Here is a 20,964-nt window from a genome sequence, read left to right on the forward strand (position 1 = left end):
TCATAGGGAGGATGATAAACAAGAATGGGAACTTTATAAAGGATTTGCATACGAAGGCCGATGCATATTCTGTCACTAAACATAACTCTAACAGCAGTGGACACTAAACAAGGATCTTTATTGAGAAAAAATGTGAAGGTCATCCATGTATCTACATGTGCTCGATGTTACACATAACAAGACTTAAAAGGAGTATTCTGGAGCATTTATTTTATGCTTAAAAATTCACTGTCAGGGTACGTTCAGGGATCCGCTGCGGATTTGTCGCCACAAGTTAGCAGCAAAATCCGCTGCGGATCCAGTAGTGTGAAGGTGAATGAGTTCCATACACGCAACGGATTCGCTGCCCCTTTAACCCCGCTTTTGCCGAAAGCCTGCCTGCAACCCGCAGTCCCGGCCACTCTAGCCCCAAACCCCCCCACCCCCCCGCTCACAGCCCCGAGCATACATTACCAGCTCAGCGGCGCTGCTTGATAAAGGCTCCCGGCTTCCCTTGCTCCTTCTCAGCCAATCAGTGCTGCCGTGAACTGATTGGCTGAAGAGGAGCGAGGGGAGCCGGGAGCGTCACACAGCCGCGGTGCCGAGCTGGCAATGTATGCTCATTGCCGGGGCTGGGAACGGCCGGAGGGGTTAAAGTGGTGGGGGCTGCGGGTTGTGGTCGTGCTTTAGGACGGCGGCGGTGGGGTTAAAGGGCCCGGGTCCCATACACGCAGCGGATCTGCTGCATGTATGGGACCCATTCACCTTCATACTACTGGATCCGCAGCGGATTTCACTGCTAGCTCGCAGTGTGTAATCCGCTGAAGATCTGATAAGTGTGAACGTACCCTCAAGAAAAGTAACTTTTGACATGTCATCAGGCAGAGTCACTGCAGAGATGGTTGTGATCAAGAGATATAGCCGGGGAGAAAGAATGGCAGCAGCGCCATTCTCCTACTGGACACTAATTCTGAAAATGTAGTCTCATAGACTTACATTGTCTGCATTGGCCAATGCAGAGATACGGCCGGGGAGTGGATCACACTGCTGCTCACATATACAGTGGGTCTCAGCAGGTCTGAGACCTGCTGTGATCAATAAACATGCCTGGTGACATGTCACTAATTATTTTTCATGACAGGTACTCTTTAAAAGGTAATTCTTATCTGGACAAGTTATGCCCTATTCTGTGAATATTGTGGAGAGGGCAAAACTAAGAGGTCCGACTGCTGGAATCCCTCACGGTCTTAAGGTTAGGAACCCCAAAATGGGGTTGCAGGCTGCACATGTGCGCTGCCACACCATTCACACTCTATGGAGCTGGAGGAGATAGACAAATGAAGCTTTCAGTTATCTACATCGGGGAAAAAGGATTATTATGGTGTGCAAGACTAGGAGAGGGGCGGCAACTAGTCATTTGGATGGGGGGAGATACCTGTGACTAGTCATGTCTCTCTGCCTGTCAGCGCGCTGTATGAACGACAGGCAGAGAGGCCACTAACAAGTTGCCACCCTTGTCCCAGCCTTACGTGCTGGAATAAAACTTTTTTCCCCTCGATGTAAAGCTACTGCTGTAGATGTGGCTGGTACGCTCGGGGAGCTGCACAGTAGTATTCAGCTATGAACCATATCAGCACAATCATGCTGATTGGTTCCTCTTAAGCTGATTTCCATAGACTTTCAATAGAGTTTGTCCTGTGCAGCGACGAGCAAGATGGGAGAAAAACGATAACATAAACCGTTCGGACATCTCTAAGGTCCTACCTAACAAATTTGCAAACATGTAATATTTTGAGACAAACCCAGAAGCCTTTGTTGGACCCAGAGTTGTATATATAAAATCTACCTGCTTGAGCTGGCAGGAAATGACAAAGGAAATCTCTGTTTTCTCTGTCCCGATAAGGTTTTTAACCATCCCTATTGCATGATTATTACTGGGCAAGTGTCAAGGTCAATGTTGGCAGCAAAAAGACAGACAGAAGGAACAATAGAATACAGTAAGAGGATGCAGAGAAGATGTATAGTCAGCAACATAGATGCAATGCCATTGGTTTGCCAGAAATCAAAGCCTATCATATGTGTGCAGCTATTAGGTTCACTTACATTATAACAAATTCCATTTGGGTGACATAAAAAAACTTGCTGAGAGCACAGGGCCACAGGTCATCTATGGTGTGAGCTAAACGCAGCAAGTGAGGTGCAATAGGTTAGTTGGTGATGCTTATCTGCTGTCTATCATCATCTCAAGTTCACACTATTACATAATGGAGGAAACATGAAGAGGAGGAAAGAGATAGTAATCTTACTGTGGGGAACAGTCTAACATCTTTATAAAGTGCCTGGGTCCTGCACATACAGTGAGTCCAAGAAGTATTTGATCCCTTGCTGATTTTCTTTGTTTGCCCACTAATAAAGACATGATCATTCTATACTTTTAATGGTAGGTGTATTCTTACATGGAGAGACAGAATAATAAAAAGAAAATCCAGAAAATAAATCTAGGGAATATATATTAATTGATTTGTATTTCATGGAGTGAAATAAGTATTTGATCCCTTAGTATTCATTAGCAGTTCTGGCTTTTACAGACCAGTTAGACACTCCCAATCAACTTGTTACCTGACCTGAAGCCACCTGTTCTCACTAATCACTTGTGTGAAAAACAACTGTCCACAGAATCAGACAGATCACACAGATTTCAAGTCTCCAACATGGGTAAAACCAAAGAGCTGTCACAGGACCTCAGAGTCAGAATTGTTGACCTTCACAAAGCTGGAATGGGCTACAAAAAGATTAGTAAGGTGTTGGATGTGAAAGTAACAACTATTGGTGCAATTATCAGAAAGTTTAAAGAGTATAACATTAGTGGTAAACAGAAGAGGTTGGTGGGATTTGTCTGGCGCAACCACCCCTATTGGAACACCGACCACGTTCCCCTGTAACTTCTCTGAATGAGGAGAACTCCTGGCACTGGTGTGAAGTCAAATTCAGGCTTTTATTTGATGCAACGCGTTTCGAGGGTGCAATCCCCTCTTCATCAGGCATCTCATGCCTGATGAAGAGGGGATTGCACCCTCGAAACGCGTTGCATCAAATAAAAGCCTGAATTTGACTTCACACCAGTGCCAGGAGTTCTCCTCATTCAGAGAAGTTACAGGGGAACGTGGCCGGTGTTCAAATAGGGGTGGTTGCGCCAGACAAATCCCACCAACCTCTTCTGTTTACCACTATTGTGACTGACACCGAGGATCCACTTTGGAGAATCGGAAGGTGGAAGGCAGCATCCCCCGTTGATCCAGAGCGCTTATTAGAGTCGTGCCTAATTGTGTACGACCCACTCAGGTGAGCGTGCATTTGCACACATATGCATGTTTCTCCAAAGTGTGTTTTGACCTGCACATGCAGCGCCGTTTGTGTGTTTTTTTCTTTGCATGTAAAGAGTATAACATGACAATCAACAGACCTCGGCCCGGTGCTCCAAAGAAGATTTCGCCTCGTGGGGTGGCAATGATGCTGAGAACAGTCAGAAATCGTCCTGCAACCACTCGGCAGGAGTTAGCAAATGACCTGAAGGCAGCTGGGACCACAGTTTGCAAGGAAACAATTGGCAACGCTTTGCGCAACAATGGAATCACATCCTGCAGTGCCCGAAAGGTACCCCTGCTGAAGAGAGCAGAGGCGCGCCTCAAATATGCCAATGATCATTTGAAAGATGAACCAAGTTATTGGGAGAAGATTTTGTGGTCAGATGAGACCAAAATTGAACTTTTTGGCCTCAACTCCACCCGCCATGTGTGGAGGAAGAAAAATGCTGCCTATGACCCTAAGAACACTGTGCCCATCGTCAAGCATGGAGGTGGAAGCATAATGTTTTTGGGGGTGTTTCTCTGCCAAGGGTACAGGGCTACTTCACCGCATCACTGGGAAGATGGATGGAGCCATGTACCGCACAATCCTGAGGGACAACCTCCTCCCCTCTGCCAGGGTTCTGAAAATGGGCCGTGGTTGGGTCTTCCAACATGATAACGACCCTAAACATACAGCAAAGGCAACAAAGGATTGGCTCAAGAAAAAACACATTAAGGTCATGGAGTGGCCCAGCCAGTCGCCAGACCTCAATCCGATCGAAAATCTATGGAGGGAGCTGAAGGTCAGAGTTGCCAAGCGACAGCCCACCAACCTTCACGATTTAGAGAGAATCTGCAAAGAAGAGTGGGCCAAAATTCCCCCTGGTGTGTGTGCTAAACTTGTGGTTAACTACAACAAACGTCTCACCGCTGTGCTTGCAAACAAAGGCTTTGCCACTAAGTATTGAGTGTGTTTGGCAAGAGGGATCAAATACTTATTTTCCTCATTGAAATACAAATTAATTAAAATATATTCTTTAAAATTATATTCTGGATTTTTTTCTTGATATTCTGTGTCTCCATGTTAGAATATATCTACCATTAAAAGTGCTGAAGGATAGTGTCTTTATTAGTGGGCAAACAAAGAAAATCAGCAAGGGATCAAACACTTCTTGGACTCACTGTATATATGTTGTAAAAAGACAATTTTATATGTTAGAAAGCATCGTACACCCCCAAAGTAACAGCTAGCTGAAGAAATCTACAGCAAATATAACAATGTGCATACATTCTGCTACACTACTAAAGGATAGGCCATCAATATCTGATCAATATGGCTCTTCCACCAACAAATATATGCCAGTTGGCATGTTGAATTTGTGCAAAAAAAATCTGATTTTCTTTTTTTTAATTAAACCGAAAAGTGGGAATGGTTTACTGGGTGTTGGTAGGTCTACCACCTTTAGAAAAATGAATGCTATAGCATGCATCTTGGAACAAAGTTAGAGCAACCCATTCTCCAGCAGTGCCAGACAGGTGTAAGAAATGTCAGCCTTAATAAACATGAGCAGTAAGTGTGTCAGTGAAGAGGTATGTACTGTATTGGAGGAAAAACATCATCACAGCACAGCAATTTGTGTTGACGCTAACTATGGAGCTGCAGCACAAACCAAGTACAATATCATATATTGGCATGTAAGACCATTAATATACCAATATAGTAGGCTCTCCAAAAGTGGGCGATATGTTGCTAAAATGGTATTATGTTACTAAGATGGTAATTGTACACCTATATAGCTTAATGACAACATTTATTGCTCAAATTCATATACAATAGCAATCTAAATGCATAGAAAAATTAATAAAATTCATATCTAATAAAAGAGTCAACATAAAAAATGGAATAAAAAACAAAAAGTAAAAGAGTATGTATAAAAAGAGCCTGGTGATGTAAACCGCGCCGGGCCCAGCGCAGACACCTCACTTAAATAGTTTTAGCAGTAATCCCGAATCTCGATGTTTGACATGGGCTCGTATCGCTGCTGAGCCGTAATGCTTATGCTTTAGAAGGATAGTCTCTCCTTTCAGATTTCTACTCATAGGAGGAAAAATAAAATGGAAGTCAAATAAATGGTGGTGGAATATCTACCTCTCACCCACCACCATTTGGCTGCTATTTTCTGAAAATGTTCCTGATGTGACCCTGTAATAACCAGTTTTATTATACAATTTCTGCTTTTATTTGTTATGGTTAAAGGGAAACTAACAGCAGGGTAGAAGACTCTAACCTGCTGTTATGTTCCCACAGTGCTTTTCTTACCTTCTTCCTTAAAGGAGAAGTCTGGTGAAAATTTGTATTAAAGTATTGTATTGCCCCCTAATAGTTATACAAATCACTAAATATACACTTATTACAGGAAATGCTTATAAAGTCCTTTTTTCCCTGCACTTAATACTGCATCAAGGCTTCACTTCCTGGATAACATGGTGATGTCACTTCCTGGATAACATGGTGATGTCACTTCCTGGATAACATGGTGATGTCACTTCCTGGATAACATGGTGATGTCACAACACGACTCCCAGAGCTGTGCGGGCTGTGGCTGCTGGAGAGGATGATGGCAGGGGGACACTGAGGGACAAAGGGCACTGGAGGGACACTGAGCATCCCTCTGCCATCATCCTCTCCAGCAGCCACAGCCGCACAACTCTGGGAGTCGGGTTGTGACATCACCATGTTATCCAGGAAGTGACATCCCCATTTTATCCAGGAAGTGAAGCCTTGATGCAGTAGTAAGTGCAGGGAAAAAAAGCACTTTATAAGCATTTCCCGTAATAAGTGAATATTGGGGATTTGTATAACTTCGGGGGGGACAATACAATACTTTAATGAAAATTTTTGCCGGGCTTCTCCTTTGTCACGTTTGGTAAATCTTCACTTAATTCAATATGCAATTTAGGCTATTTGATGTACTGGGGAGATTACAACCCATAGTGCACCGATTTGCCCTGCTGGCTTGCTCCTCCTCATGAATATTTATTAGGCGTACTGCAGTGAAGAGCACACTGCAAAGCAAAAGGGCAGGCAGGCTAAGCAGATCAATTTATATTTACAGAAAACGCCACTTCATCCTCAGTTTCCCTTGCCTTATGAGAACATAACAGCAGATTAAAGTCATCTAACCTGCTGTTGGTTTCCCAGGGCACCTCTCCATATACACTGGGTGGAGATGCCATACTGTTATACGTCAGCTTTATCCTCTTCCAACACCTTAATGGTAAATGTAGCTCCAAATGGAAACAAGATTTTTTTTATGGTTAAGATGCAAAGAAAGGGATACAGTCCAGAAAACGTTTAACACCTGCCATACCATAATATTTCATGTTATACATTATATAATAAGCGATTGCTAACTTTTACTCGCTCTCTTTCTATTATGCTTTGAGGCTCAATTATAACTTGGATAAAATGGGTCAAATGGATCCCAAAAGTTTGCCATTATTTAATGTAACATTAGCCATCCAAATATTAAAAGAAAATGGAAAAAAAAACTAAAGATCAATAGGACATTTAAGAGTTCAGCGAATATTTAATGAAGAGAATTATTAAGAAATAGTGAAATGAAATTTACTTTACCTTCTTCCACTATAGGTCTTGGCACCACAAATGGAATCTCTTGAATAGGTTCGATGTGTTTATGACCAGCACTCATTATTTTAATATTAGGCAAGCAGATAACAAGAGTTCCTGGCATGGACGTCTGCCCATGGTACCAACTTCTCACAGTTCCCGGAATGTCATTTGATACAATGGTGCTTGGAGATGGCAGACTGTCATTCGGGAAAAAGACACAGCATGTTTGGATCTCCACCTACACAAAGATGAAAAGAAAAAAAACTATGGAAATGTGCCAGAAAACAAAAACATTGGTGCAAATGTTATTTGAGGGACTGGAAAAATATTCTCTATGTATATATATATATTTTATTTTATTTTTTTCTCCTACTTGCATTTTACAGACAACTAATTTAAATCACAGGCGCTGCTACCGCCGGGACCGGGAAGCTGTGAAGCACAGGAGAGAAAACCGGGAGTGGGGAGAGGTAAGGTATCAGGTGTTTTGGCAATTGTCAGCCGTTGGTCGTGCATTCCTATTTTAAGTCCAAACCTAAACCAACGATCAGCCGATGATTGTTTTATCAGCTGATAGTTGTCTCTAATACACAGAGTGATAATCGGCCCAATTTTGCCAATTATCGCTCTGTGTAATAGGGCCCTCAGGCACCATCACAACCTTCAGAAGCAACTTTAAAAGCTCTCTCTTTAGAATAGGCTACAACCTACAATAAGGCTGCCACCGCACCACGCTGACACCAGTTGCACCTCCCACCTAGCACTCAGGAATCAAGGATAAAAATACTAACAAAAGGTTAAACTACACAGAAAATTTTGGAAAATCTTTTTTCCAATTTCCTTTAGAACTCTATGTTGTCGTAAAAACTTTAGATTAACCCCTTAGTGACCGCCGATACGGCTTTCTACGGCGGTCACTAATGGTCCTTATTCTGCTGCCATCAGCTTTTTACGGCGATGGCAGAGAATAAGGCTGCGGGGCCGGGACGGCCCCCACCCCATCCCCCCGGCTACCGGAGGTAGCTGAGGGGTTGGGGCAGTGTGTGAGGTCCGTCCCGGCCCCCCCCCCCCCCCTTACCGACGATCGCCGCTATTAACGTTATAGCGGCGACAGTCGGTAAAGGAGATTACCGATGCCGCCGCCGCCTTTCATCTCCCCCCGCCGTGAATCTACGGCGGGGGGAGATGAAATAACTGTCCCCCAGACCTCAGATCAGCCCCCCCTAGTGCCCCAATAACTAACCCCCCTCCCCCGGCGGCCATCATTTCCAAGATGGCCACCGCCATCGCTGTGAACCGACTAATGTCGGTTCACAGCGATGTAAAAGTTAAAATGAATGAAAGCCCCATGCTCTCCGCCACCGGAGGTAGCGGAGAGCATGGGGCAGTCATCGGGGACCCCCCTGTTTGGTCCCGGTACAAGCGATCAGCGGTATATACTATATACCGCTGATCGCTTGTGCCATGTGCTCCAGGCACTTTTTATCCCCTGTCACCATGAATGATTGGTGACAGGGGATAAAAAGTGATGTCCCCCCACCCCCCAAGTCGCCCCCCACCCCCCCTGTCACCCCCGTCCCCCAGTCACCCCCCCTTCCCCATATACTCACCGGATCCACGGAGCTCCTTCCTCCTCGACGTCCTGGCTGGTTATGAAGTGCGCATGCGCTTCACAACCAGCCAACTCTGAAAATTTAAAGTGACAGAGACCAATTTGGTCTCTGTCACTGAACTATGATTACTGAGATAGAAAATATCACAGTAATCATAGTAATACAGTGAAAATGAATATGTAAAGTACAAAAAGTGACAAACATACAAAAAAATAAAACACACACTTTTTATTATAGTAATAATTGCAGTTTACTCCCAAATTACCCCTCCCCAGATTACCCGTAACCACCGCACGTTGCCCGTAACCACCGCACGTTGCCCGTAACCACCGCACGTTGCCCGTAACCACCGCACGTTGCCCGTAACCACCGCACGTTGCCCGTAACCACCGCACGTTGCCCGTAACCACCGCACGTTGCCCGTAACCACCACAAATTGCCAGTGACCCCCTCCCGATTGCCCGTAACCACCCCAAATTACATGTACCCACCCCAGATTACCTATAAGCACTTCAGTTTATCAGTAACAATCCCAGATTGTCTGTAACCCTTCCAGGTTGCACATAACCCCCCAGGTTCCCCGTAATCATGCCAGATTACATGTAACCCCCCCCCCCAGATTGCACGTAACCACCGCGCGTTGCCTCTGACCACGCCACGATGCCTCTGACCACGCCACGATGCCTCTGACCATCGCACGTCGCCTCTGACCACCGCACGTCGCCTCTGACCACCGCACGTCGCCTCTGACCACCGCACGTCGCCTCTGACCAACGCACGTCGCCTCTGACCAACGCACGTCGCCTCTGACCAACGCACGTCGCCTCTGACCAACGCACGTCGCCTCTGACCAACGCACGTCGCCTCTGACCACCGCACGTCGCCTCTGACCACCGCACGTCGCCTCTGACCACCGCACGTCGCCTCTGACCACCGCACGTCGCCTCTGACCACCGCACGTCGCCTCTGACCACCGCACGTCGCCTCTGACCACCGCACGTCGCCTCTGACCACCGCACGTCGCCTCTGACCACCGCACGTCGCCTCTGACCACGCCACGGCGCCTCTGACCACCCCAAATTGCCAATGACCCCCTCCAGATTGCGGTGCCCATGCCAGATAACAGGTATCCACCCCAGATTGCCTATAAGAACTTCAGTTTATCCGTAACCACCCCACATTGCCCGTAACCACCCCACGTTGCCCGTAAGCACACCAGATTGTCAGTAAGCACTGCAGGTTGCCCGTAACCACCCCACGTTGCCCGTAACCATCCCAGATTGTCTGTAAGCACTGCAGGTTGCCCGTAACCACCCCACGTTGCCCGTAACCACCCCAGATTGTCTGTAAGCACTGCAGGTTGCCCGTAACCACCCCACGTTTCCTGTAACCATCCCAGATTGTCTGTAAGCACTGCAGGTTGCCCGTAACCAGCCCACGTTGCCCGTAACCAGCCCACGTTGCCTGTAACCAGCCCACGTTGCCTGTAACCAGCCCACGTTGCCTGTAACCAGCCCACGTTGCCTGTAACCACAGCAGGTTGCCCGTGACCACCACACGTTGCCCATAACCACCCCTCGTTGCCCGTAACCACCCCACGTTGCCTGTAACCACCCCAGGTTGCCGTAACCACAGCAGGTTGCCCGTGACCACCCCATGTTGTCCGTAACCACCCCAGATTACCTGTAACCACCTCAGGTTGCCCATAACCACCCCTGGTTGCCCGTAACCACCCCACATTACCTGTAATCTCATTTTTTTTTATTCTATTTTAGTAACTGCGCTATTCTAATAACCATTACTAGCTGCAATTTTGCTCCTGTAAATTGGCGCTCCTTCCCTTCTGAGCCCTGCTGTGTGCCCATACAGTGGTTTATGCCCACATATGGGGTACCGTTGTACTCAGGAGAACCTGCGTTACAGATTTTGGGGTACGTTTTCTCTCCTGTTCCTCGTCAAATTGAGAAATTTCAAACTAAATTAACATATTATTGGAAAAATTAGAGTTTTTCATTTTTACTGGCCAATTTTGAATACTTTCCTCTAATACCTGTGGGGTAAAAATGGTCACCACACCCCAAGATGAATTCTTTGAGGGGTGCACTTTCCAAAATGGGGTGACTTTTGGGGGGAATCTATTCTGCTGACACTACAGGGGCTCTGCAAACGCACCTGGCGCTCAGAAACTTCTTCAGAAAAATCTGCACTGAAAATGCAAATTGGCGCTCCTTCCCTTCTGAGCCCGGCTGTGTGCCCATGCAGTGGTTTATGCCCACATATGGGGTACCGTTCTACTCAGGAGAACCTGCTTTACATATATTGGGGTGACATTTCTCTCCTGTTCCTCGAGAAATTGAGAAATTTCAAACTAAAGGAACATATTATTGGAAAAAATCGAGTTTTTCATTTTTACTGTCTACTTTTGAATACTTTCCTCAAACACCTGTGGGGTCAAAATGCTCACCACACCCCAAAATAAATTCTTTGAGGGGTGCACTTTCTAAAATGGGGTGACTTATTGGGAGATTTTACTCTGCGGACACTACAGGGGCTCTGCAAACGCACCTGGCGCTCAGAAACTTCTTCAGCAAAATCTGCATTGAAAAAGCTAATTGGCGCTCCTTTCCTTCTGAGCCCTCCTGTGTGCCCATGCAGTGGTTTATGCCCACATATGAGGTACCTTTTCACTTAGGAGAACCTGCGTTACAAATTTTGGGGTACTTTTTTCCTCTTGTTCCTAAAAAAATTGAGAAATTTCAAACTAAAAGAACATAATATTGGAAAAATTTGAGTTTTTCATTTTTACTGTCTACTTTTGAATACTTTCCTCTAATACCTGTGGGGTCAAAATGGTCACCACACACCAAGATGAATACTTTGAGGGGTGCACTTTCCAAAATGGAGTGACTTATGGCGAGATTTTACTCCGCTGGCACTACAGGGGCACTGCAAACGCACCTGTCGCTCGGAAACTTCTGCAGCAAAATCTGCATTGAAAAAGCTAATTGGCGCTCCTTCCCTTCTGAGCCCTCCTGTGTGCCCATGCAGTGGTTTATGCCCACATATGGGGTACCATTGTACTCAGGAGAACCTGCGTTACAAATTATGGGGTACTTTTTTCCTCTTGTTCCTCGTGAAATTGAGAAATTTCAAACTAAACGAACATATTATTGGAAGAATTCGAGTTTTTCATTTTTACTGTCTTCTTTTGAATACTTTCCTGTAATACCTGTGGGGTCAAAATGGTCACCACACACCAAGATGAATTCTTTGAGGGGTGTACTTTCCAAAATGGGGTGACTTATGGGGGGTTTTCTCTCTGCTGACACTACAGGGGCACTGCAAACGCACCTGGCGCTCAGAAACTTCTTCAGCAAAATTTGCATTGGAAAAGCTAATTGGCGCTCCCTTCCTTCTGCGCCCTGCTGTGTGCCCATACAGTGGTTTACGCCCACATATGGGGTACCGTTGTACTCAAGAGAACCTGCATTACAAATTTTGGCGTGCTTTTTGTCTCATATTCCTTTTGAAAATGAGAAACTTTAATCTAAACGTATATATTATTGGAAAATTAAAATTTTCAATTTTTTTACTGCCTAATTGTGAATACTTTCCTCCAGCCCCTGTAGGGTTAAAATGCTCATTATACCCCTAGATTAATTCTTTAAGGTGTGTAGTTTCCAAAATGGGGTCACTTATGGGGGTTTTCAGGATACGAGACTTCTATATCCATTTAAAAAAAGAACTGGTCCCTAAAAAAATCAGTTTCACGAAAATGTGATAATTTGCTGATACATTTCTAAGCCCCATAACACCCTAAAAAAGTAAAATATGTTTACCAAATTATGCCAGAATAAAGAAGACATATTGGTAATGTGACTTAGTAACTAATTTATGTGCTACGACTTTCTTTTTTTAGAAGCAGAGAATTTCAAAGTTCATAAAATGCAAATTTTTTCAATTTTTCATGATATTTTGATGTTTTTCACAAAAAAAACACACAAAATAGTGACCAAATTTTGCCACTAACATAAAGTGCCATATGTCACGAAAAAACAATCTCAGAATCGCTAGCATACGTTAAAGCATCACTGAGCTATAAGAGCATAAAGTGAGACAGGTCAGATTTTGAAAAATTAGCCTGGTCATTAAGGCCCAAACTAGCTGCAGCACGAAGGGGTTAAATTATTTTAGGAGTCATACCTTTATTGGCCAATTAAAATTTGTTATAATTGTGAGCTTTCGGGATTCAAAAGATCCCTTCGTCAGACAATTTTACAAATGAATGTCTTAAAGAAACAGCACAACATTTTAGGAATGTTACAAGCAAGATTTTTCTGGCTAACACGGTACTATACTATTTTTCTCTAGAACCCTAAAAATTCAATCCAAATAAAAAAGAAAACTCTATAGATCCTATAAAAACAAAAACACTTTTTAGGGCAAAAAAGTCATGAAAGAGTAAATATTACCTTAAAAACTGGGCACATTCAATGACCAGATTATGAAAGTGTTCAGGACTACATGCTTAAAAAAAAATCATATACTTTATAATAAAAAATAAAATGAATCTAACAATTTTGCTCTACATTCTAATCTACTTAGTTACCTTCACTAAAAAAAAAAAAAAAGTATACCATGAAGTATACCAAGGCACATTGTATTAAAGAGGACCTGTCACCCCCCGTGCCGGGGTGACAGGCTCCCGACCCCCCGTTACAGCCCCCTCCTTCATTCTCTATGGGCATCAGACTCTCCTGTCAGCGCGCGCGCCGGGCTTCGGGAGCTGATATCTCCGTGACCCGACCGGATCCAAAAGCGGGACCCGGTAGGATCAGATGAGTATAGGGGGCTGTAACGGGGGTCGGGAGCCTGTATCCCCGGCACAGGGGGTGACAGGTCTCCTTTAACATAAATCTGAAAGATACAACTCCACTAGCTTTAGGATGTTTAACTTTAATCACCTAAAATAAAAGCTGACGAAACTTACCGCTAACTGTAGCAATTTTTAACCTAGAGGACAATGATCAGGAATACAGCATATTGTTTTTTCAATACTATATGGTCAAAGGGCAATAAGACTGTACATAACAAAATGAGATTTCAGGATTTGAGTAGGTAAAGCTAGCGGATTGAGAACTATTTCTATTTCCTAGTTTAATGAAAAAGATCACTGGAATCAACTCAAATGCTGCATAAAAAAGATGTTTTAATATGTTTTTATTTCATGTTCTTAACCATGAACATGTCTGCTCTGTAAACCAGATCCAGAAGTAACAGCAATATGTGCGTAATGAAAAATCTATCCACCTTTCCACAAGTTCATCCAAGAAAATATGACTGCTCTTGGAAGTGTGTTGGCAGGTCAGGTGACAAAATCCTCTTTTGTTTGCAGTTCATTAGCTCTAGATCAGGCTGATCCCAGCTACTGCAATCTACACCTTGGAATACAATGGACTGCTGCTTAGGTGCTAGAAAATGTAAGACCATAAGAACCTGAAGAAACTATATAATGATTGTGTCTCTTCAGAGAATAACATGGTATCCCTTTACTGGTACACTGAGGCTGGGTTTACACATTTCAGTTACATTACGGCACTGCATCATTTATTTGCAGTACCTTATTTTTTTAATTGCAGTAATGCATCATTTCCCTGAGACACAGCAGTACCACAACAGTACGGCAAAGAAACTCCAACATGTGTGAACACAGCCTCATACTTCTGCATTCACACTAAAACCGTACAGTGGATCTGTCATCGGAAAATGATACAACTGAATAAATGCACCTGTAGGTGTACCAATTCTTTAAAGCGACTGCACCACAAGGTATGAACAGACCCCAGATGGCACGGGGATGCCGGCACGGTCCTTTTTTTTAGAGCCGCCGTTCAGGTCCCGCGCATGGCGTCTGCTTATTTCCAAGCACCAGCCCGGCTTGAGGCACTGGGGGCAAGCCCGCAGTGTGGCGATCTCCCTTCTCCCAGTGACGCAGCTTCATTGATTCTAATGGAGCAGAGTCACAGAGGGGAGGGTTTTTTTTCCCATATTGGGGGACGGCCAACCCCCAGTGCTTCATGCCAGGTGGTGCTCAAAAATAGACCGCCACCAAACGAGGCACCAGCATCCCCGCACTGATGCTGGTCTGTTCATGTGAGGGGAAAAAAGCGATGCACCTAGCAGTACTTTGGCTTTAAAGAGGCTTTTTACCACTCTTGACCTGTCGTTTAGTAAATACTTGTATTTTCTATGAAATAATAATTCCAGAACATAATTTCTTAGGCCTCTAGTTATTCCTATAAGAAATGCATGAATAAATAATTTACCAGTACATTTCAAGGAGAAATAACAAAGGAACGTACAACACATGTTTCTAAGGGCCTTATCAATTTTTTTTCAAACTGGACAAGAAAAGAAATGTAGTATTTTTAGTAAAATTTTGTAAAATAACCATATATCATGCCAGAAACTTGACTGACTATATTAAAGTCAATAGGGTCACTGGGGCTATACTAGTAACTTGGGTGCAGGGGACCTGCTGGCTCAGTTTACTGTTATTGAACTGAATCTGTGAACTTAGCCTAAGGATGACAGCAATAGAAGACTCACAGACTGTCCATATACAAGAAAGAAAGAAGATTCTTCCCCATACTTTCACATTGAGAGCTCCTCGTGCAGACTAGTAGCTGCCTTTTTAAAACACTAGTATCTGCACTTATGCATCACATAACTGGTTTCAAGATGTTTTTGAGGTTACAGAATTTTAACTTTGTTTCTTGGCTTGTAATTGTGGTCGAGATCCCCTATAAGATTGTGGCTTCCACTTCCTTCCACAACACGAGATTCAGAGCTAAGCTGGAAAACTGGTTTGTCAAGATGTTCGCTATTTGGAGGAATTGCCAGGTTCTAAAACATTTTAATATACACGAGTCAAGAACATATTCCCATAACTAAACACAAAGCGCTAACAGAACCAATAAATGACTCTGGGCACCTGTCCAAAAAATTGGTATTGACATCAAAGAGAGTGGTGTACACTCAAACTCGGGCACTAACATGCTAACCTTATACTGGAAGACTATGCCCAAAGTAAAATGTTCTTACAATGGTAACCTAAAGCACCCAAAACAACGTGTTTTCGCCAGAGAACAGTCTAAATTTGTGCCTCATTCAGCATATCCAGATTCATGTATCTATGATGTCACTTTTTAGTTCACAAGGTTTTCTTTTTAATTAAAGGTAACACAATTGCTATCACAATCAAGAAAAATAGGGAATAACTATATTTTGCATCACATTTCACATTACATTTCGCAACATTTTAGAGCAATTACGCTGTACTAGGGTCTACCATCTCATCTTATTGGATACACTAGATCCAAATAATAGGAAGACAATAAATCTAATAAATATGTTTTAGGAGTATGTATTGAGAATATCTGTATTCTCTGCTCCCCACAAGATCATCTTCTCACCTATCTACCTGTTTGCACCTCTGGGACTTAGGCCACATTCACATGTCCCTTGTCCTGTCTGCAACTGCAGACACGACATAGGACCAATGCACTGGTCCCATTCATACATCCGTACGGGGCCGCGATCCATGCTGCAAAAAATAGGAACTGCTGTAATGCGGACCATTCATTTGCAACACAGATAGCTATGCTAATAATGTGCCAACGTAGTGCTCCCTAAAGCATGGAGCGCTACATATGAACATTCATAGTGGGGTCTGTGGCCTGCACTATGGGCCTGTGAATGTAGTCTTATTCTACACATCTCTGTTCTGGGAGTCAATCCTTCAAGATGTCAGCAGCTATTATTGAGGATAGCAAAAACATTTAAAAAAAAAAAAAAAAAAAAAAAAAAAAAAGCTTAAAACCTACCATACCAGCTCTCCCATAACCTTTTATTTTGCCAGCTATAGGCAAAATAGCAGTCCAATTCCAATAAGCCTCCTCAACTTTTTACCTTGCCTGAGAAAGCTCTTCAATAAAGCCAATGCTATAATTAACAGTCAATTATCACTCTATAAACATTGCACATGAATAGTGAATGCCGCTCGAATACGAGAAGAACGTCACACAATAAATCCCCTATATACAGGCATTTAATTCAGAAGTCACATGCCAGAGCATTTTCTTGTAGCTACAAAACACAGTACTGATACTAGGAACAGAAAAAAGAAGAGAGAGTGCAATCTTCCCGTCTACATGGTATCCCTCATTTTAAATAAAGGGAAAACCTGGCACACACAATCTAAATATGAATCCACAGTTAAACAATTCTGTGGTCTCTCGCTTAGAGAACCTGACAAGAATTCATTGCAGGAAAATAGTGGAATTTTGAAAAAATAAATATATTGTTTCGCAAAGTCTCTGTTTGTATCTGATGCTAGTGCTATTTGAGTAATGCGTTGAAGTTAATTATGCCTTTGATAAGTAGTTTATTGATCCAAGGTTGCAGGACGTACTTTATTTATCCTGGACCACGTATTGTTCCAGATGTAATGCATTTACTTTTTTTTTTTTTTTTTTTTTAGAACCAGCTAGAATTAGTCACTGTGTAAAGGTTTCAAGGTTTGTTCCTCTGACATCCACAATCATTTTCTGGTTCATTAGGAAGAGGTCACATATAATCTGTGCATAGTTGCTCTCTGTGAACCAGGTTTTATAGACATGTCAATTGGGAAAGCCATGATGGGCTCAAGGGCCTATAGTAGACTTCAGGCAACTATCTTTAGTACTTCCTCTTACATCACCATTATATTACTTACCTGAAACTAATTTCTTGAAAGAGGCCTTTGTTACATACAGTTTACTTCACTGTGTATCCTTAACATCAAGCACCAGGTACATACAAGCAAAATTCCAACCCATGAGGATCTATGTCACACAGATACCTGACAAAGACCATGATGAGTCAAACAGTTGCTTGTATGTAATAGGCTACCTAAAAGATTTGACGATTTTTTTTTTGTACTACTGCATGCTGTCAGATCTTCTTATTGTGTACTGGACCCACTGAGGGAATTGTTGGCCCACTAATCTGCATTCCAGCCTCTACATCTAATATTTTACCTACTACAGTGCTTTTTTATCTCACTTTTTAAAGGTGCGTTTACACGTAACGATTATCGTGCGAATTTGCGCGATAACGATCGAATTCTAACGATAATCGTACGTGTAAACGCAGCGAACATGCAACATGTTATCAAATCGTCGTTCGCAAAATATTTGCAGATCGTTCCGTGTGGACAGTCGTTCGCCGATTTAACCAATGTGCGAAATAGGCTTAAGCGATCGCAAAACGATTTTCCATACGATATATCATACCATCTAAACGCTGATCATTATGAAAAAAAAATCGTTACTCCGACATTGTTAATTGTACGATCGGGCCAATTATTGTTTCGTGTAAACGCACCATTATACTGTGTCATATAGACATGTCAAAAGTTTTATTGGTCCAGGTTTAAGTGCTGAAACGTGCACCAATCTGTAGATATAAGCAGCTCACTTCACTCCCATGCATGGCCTTCAATCAATGTCATTGCAGGAGTCAGGCTCCATAGAGTTATAATGTTAGTGGTGAGCTGGGTAGTAAAGCCCACTAGGCTGAACCTGGAGATTGGTAGGGGTCTCAAGATTAGGACCCCCACCAATAAAAAAAAATGTTAAAAGTCTCCGTAATTTACAGTAACTCTTTACGCTCTTATCAGCATTTTTCTAATTGCTCCATTGTGAGATCTATATTTGTCGAATGCCAGTTTTCTCAGCTAGTTCTTCGATTCTAATTCTTCATATTGGTGAAGGTTGGGCACCCTTAGCCCTAACAGAGAAGTAAAGTATATTTTAATTTCCTACCCACTAATTAATTTTGTGGTGTATTCTTCCTAGTCGGACACAGTGCTTTCTGCTGCCATCTTCACATCTGTGTTGTGAACTGTCCAGAGTAGTAGCAAATCCTCATGGAAAACCTCTCCTGCTCTGGACGGTTCCTGACACGGATAGAGGTGGCAACAGAGAACACTGTGTCAGACTAGAAGGAATACAGCGCTTTCTGCAAGACTTACACCATGGGTTAAGGAACAATTGAGCATTACACTAGAAATTCCCAAATGTATCTAGAACTTTCTGGCATCAGTTGATTTACAAAAAAAATAGCACCTCTTTAAAGCGACTCTGTACCCACAATTTGACCCCTCCCCCCCAACCGCTTGTACCTTCGGATAGCAGCTTTTAATCAATAATTTGTCCTGGGGTCCGTTCGCAGGTGATGCAGTTATTGTCCTGAAAAACAACTTTTAAACTTGCAGCCCTGTGTCAAATTGGCGTGGCCTACAGTGTTTGTGCCCAGCCTTGCACCACCTCTCCACCCCCCCCCCCCTTCCCACCTTCCTCATCACTAGGAATGCCCTGGGCAGGATTTTTCCTATTCATCACCTGAACACTGCACAGGTGCCTTAACGATCCAGCACGTGTGCAGTGTTCACACAGGTGATGAACAGGAAAAATCCTGCCCAGGGCATTCCTAATGATGTGGAAAGCGGGGAGGAGGGACTGAGAGGCTGTGCAATGTTTGATCACACACACTAGGCCACGCCAATTTGACACAGTGCTGCAAGTTTAAAAGTTGTTTTTTAGGACAATATCCTCATCACCTGCCGAACGTACCCCAGACAGATCTTGGATTAAAAGCAGCTATCCAATGGTACAAGCAGTTTGGGGGTCAGATTGTGGGTACAGAGTTGCTAAATAGGTACTTAAAATAAAAAATAAAAATAACCCTGCAAATTACCATGATCAGAAAAAAATCTACAGATTCTACAGAGTAAAAAGTTTTTTTTCTCACTTTGGTAGTTTTGTAGGAAAACTGAACACTGCCTAAAAGAGAATTATATTATGTCCAGCACTTGGATTAGAAATTACTGATTCTTTTGTCATAATCATCCATATAAAAACTTATTTTATCAAGGGACCTTTCTAACAAGTAGGCATAGATCAAGTGGAGTACTCCTGTAAGCACCACTGAGAAACCTATGGATGTTCAATAAATGCTAGTTCACATTAAAGGACAAGTGCCATGAAAAACTTTTTCCCAGTAATTGAAGCACATTACAAAGTTATATAACTCTGTAATATGCTTCAATCACCTATCTGCCTCCCTTCCCTGTCTTTTACCCCCTCCACCCCCCACCAGGAAGTGTCCTAACTCACACAGACCTAATGACTGCAGTCACCAGGCAGCTCCGTCTTGTGAGGATGAGTCATCAGCAGGAGGGCTGCTCTAGGACCTGTTACACCAGCCCCCCCTCCCCAGTCCAAGTGATGGCTTGCAGTTGTTCAGCCAATGGGAGCTGAGCAAGCTGAGTCACCTGACAAGGCAGGGGAGGGGGGGCTGCTGTAACAGGAGAAGGAGCTGAGAGAAGAGCTTGGTGACGGTGACGATAGTAATTAGGTCTGTATGAGTTAGGACACTTCCTGGTGGGGGGTGGAGGGGGGAAAAAAGACAGGGAGGGGAGGCAGATAGGTGATTGAAGGACATTACAGAGTTATATAACTTTGTAATGTGCTTCAATTAATGGGAAAAAGTTTTTCATGGCACTTGTCCTTTAAGGGTAAAAGCTCTCAATGTTTTCTACAGAACCTATTGACATTAAAATGTGCATGGGTGACCAGTAGTGTAAAGCAAAAACTAAAATGCTTGAAAGCTTGTCAATCCACTATACATTAGGCTATGTTCCCACAATGTATTAATTTCAATGCAATGCAACAAAGGCCGTAGAGTATAAACTACAGTTGTTGTTGAACTGCGGTCACAGAAAATAATGAACATATCTATTTTCTACGACACAGTTTGGTGAACCACGGCCGTAGAACATAGCTGTGCACACAATTTTTAACTGGATTGTGGGCACACCTAAAGGTGCCCGCAATCAAAATGGGAAAAAGGTAATGCTCCTGCAGCTAATATGGCAGTGACGGCTGCAGGAACATGTAACAGTGGCCGCTGTATCACAAAGTGTGAACATAGCCTTAATGTGCCACTTTGGTCTTGTTGCGATTTAGAAGGGCAACCTAGGCCACAATGTGTAGAGCGGCTTAATTTACATAAATTTTTAATATGCATACTTTCTTCTCTAGGATAAAATGCTTTAGCATTATTGGATATTATAACTGATTATTTTCAGCATGAATGGTGCCAGGACTAAGGCAGCTGCTTACACCGTCTTCCTCCAAAATCCAATAATAAACATGTGAAAACTAACGTAACAATGGACACTTCACTTAGCCATCTATATCTTCCTTTTCTCTCCAAGCTGTTTTCATCTTGTTAGATCTCTCTATGTTTACGGCAACTATTGTAAAACATGGTACCAATTACTATG

At 43.2% G+C, this 20,964-nt stretch overlaps 1 protein-coding gene across 7 annotated transcripts in view; it reads right to left on the bottom strand.

Moving 5' to 3' along the window:
- The window catches only part of VPS13B (vacuolar protein sorting 13 homolog B), a 729,531-nt gene that overhangs the window by 338,346 nt on the left and 370,221 nt on the right, over positions 1–20,964 (bottom strand). For all 7 annotated transcript variants that reach the window (XM_069957347.1, XM_069957346.1, XM_069957349.1 and 4 more), the window contains exon 23: positions 6,964–7,198. In XM_069957347.1, coding sequence (XP_069813448.1) covers positions 6,964–7,198 — 235 coding nt within the window. The remainder of the gene's footprint in view (positions 1–6,963; positions 7,199–20,964) is intronic.

This window comes from Dendropsophus ebraccatus, chromosome 2, assembly GCF_027789765.1.
Source record: "Dendropsophus ebraccatus isolate aDenEbr1 chromosome 2, aDenEbr1.pat, whole genome shotgun sequence".
Classification (NCBI taxonomy): Eukaryota; Metazoa; Chordata; class Amphibia; order Anura; family Hylidae; genus Dendropsophus; species Dendropsophus ebraccatus.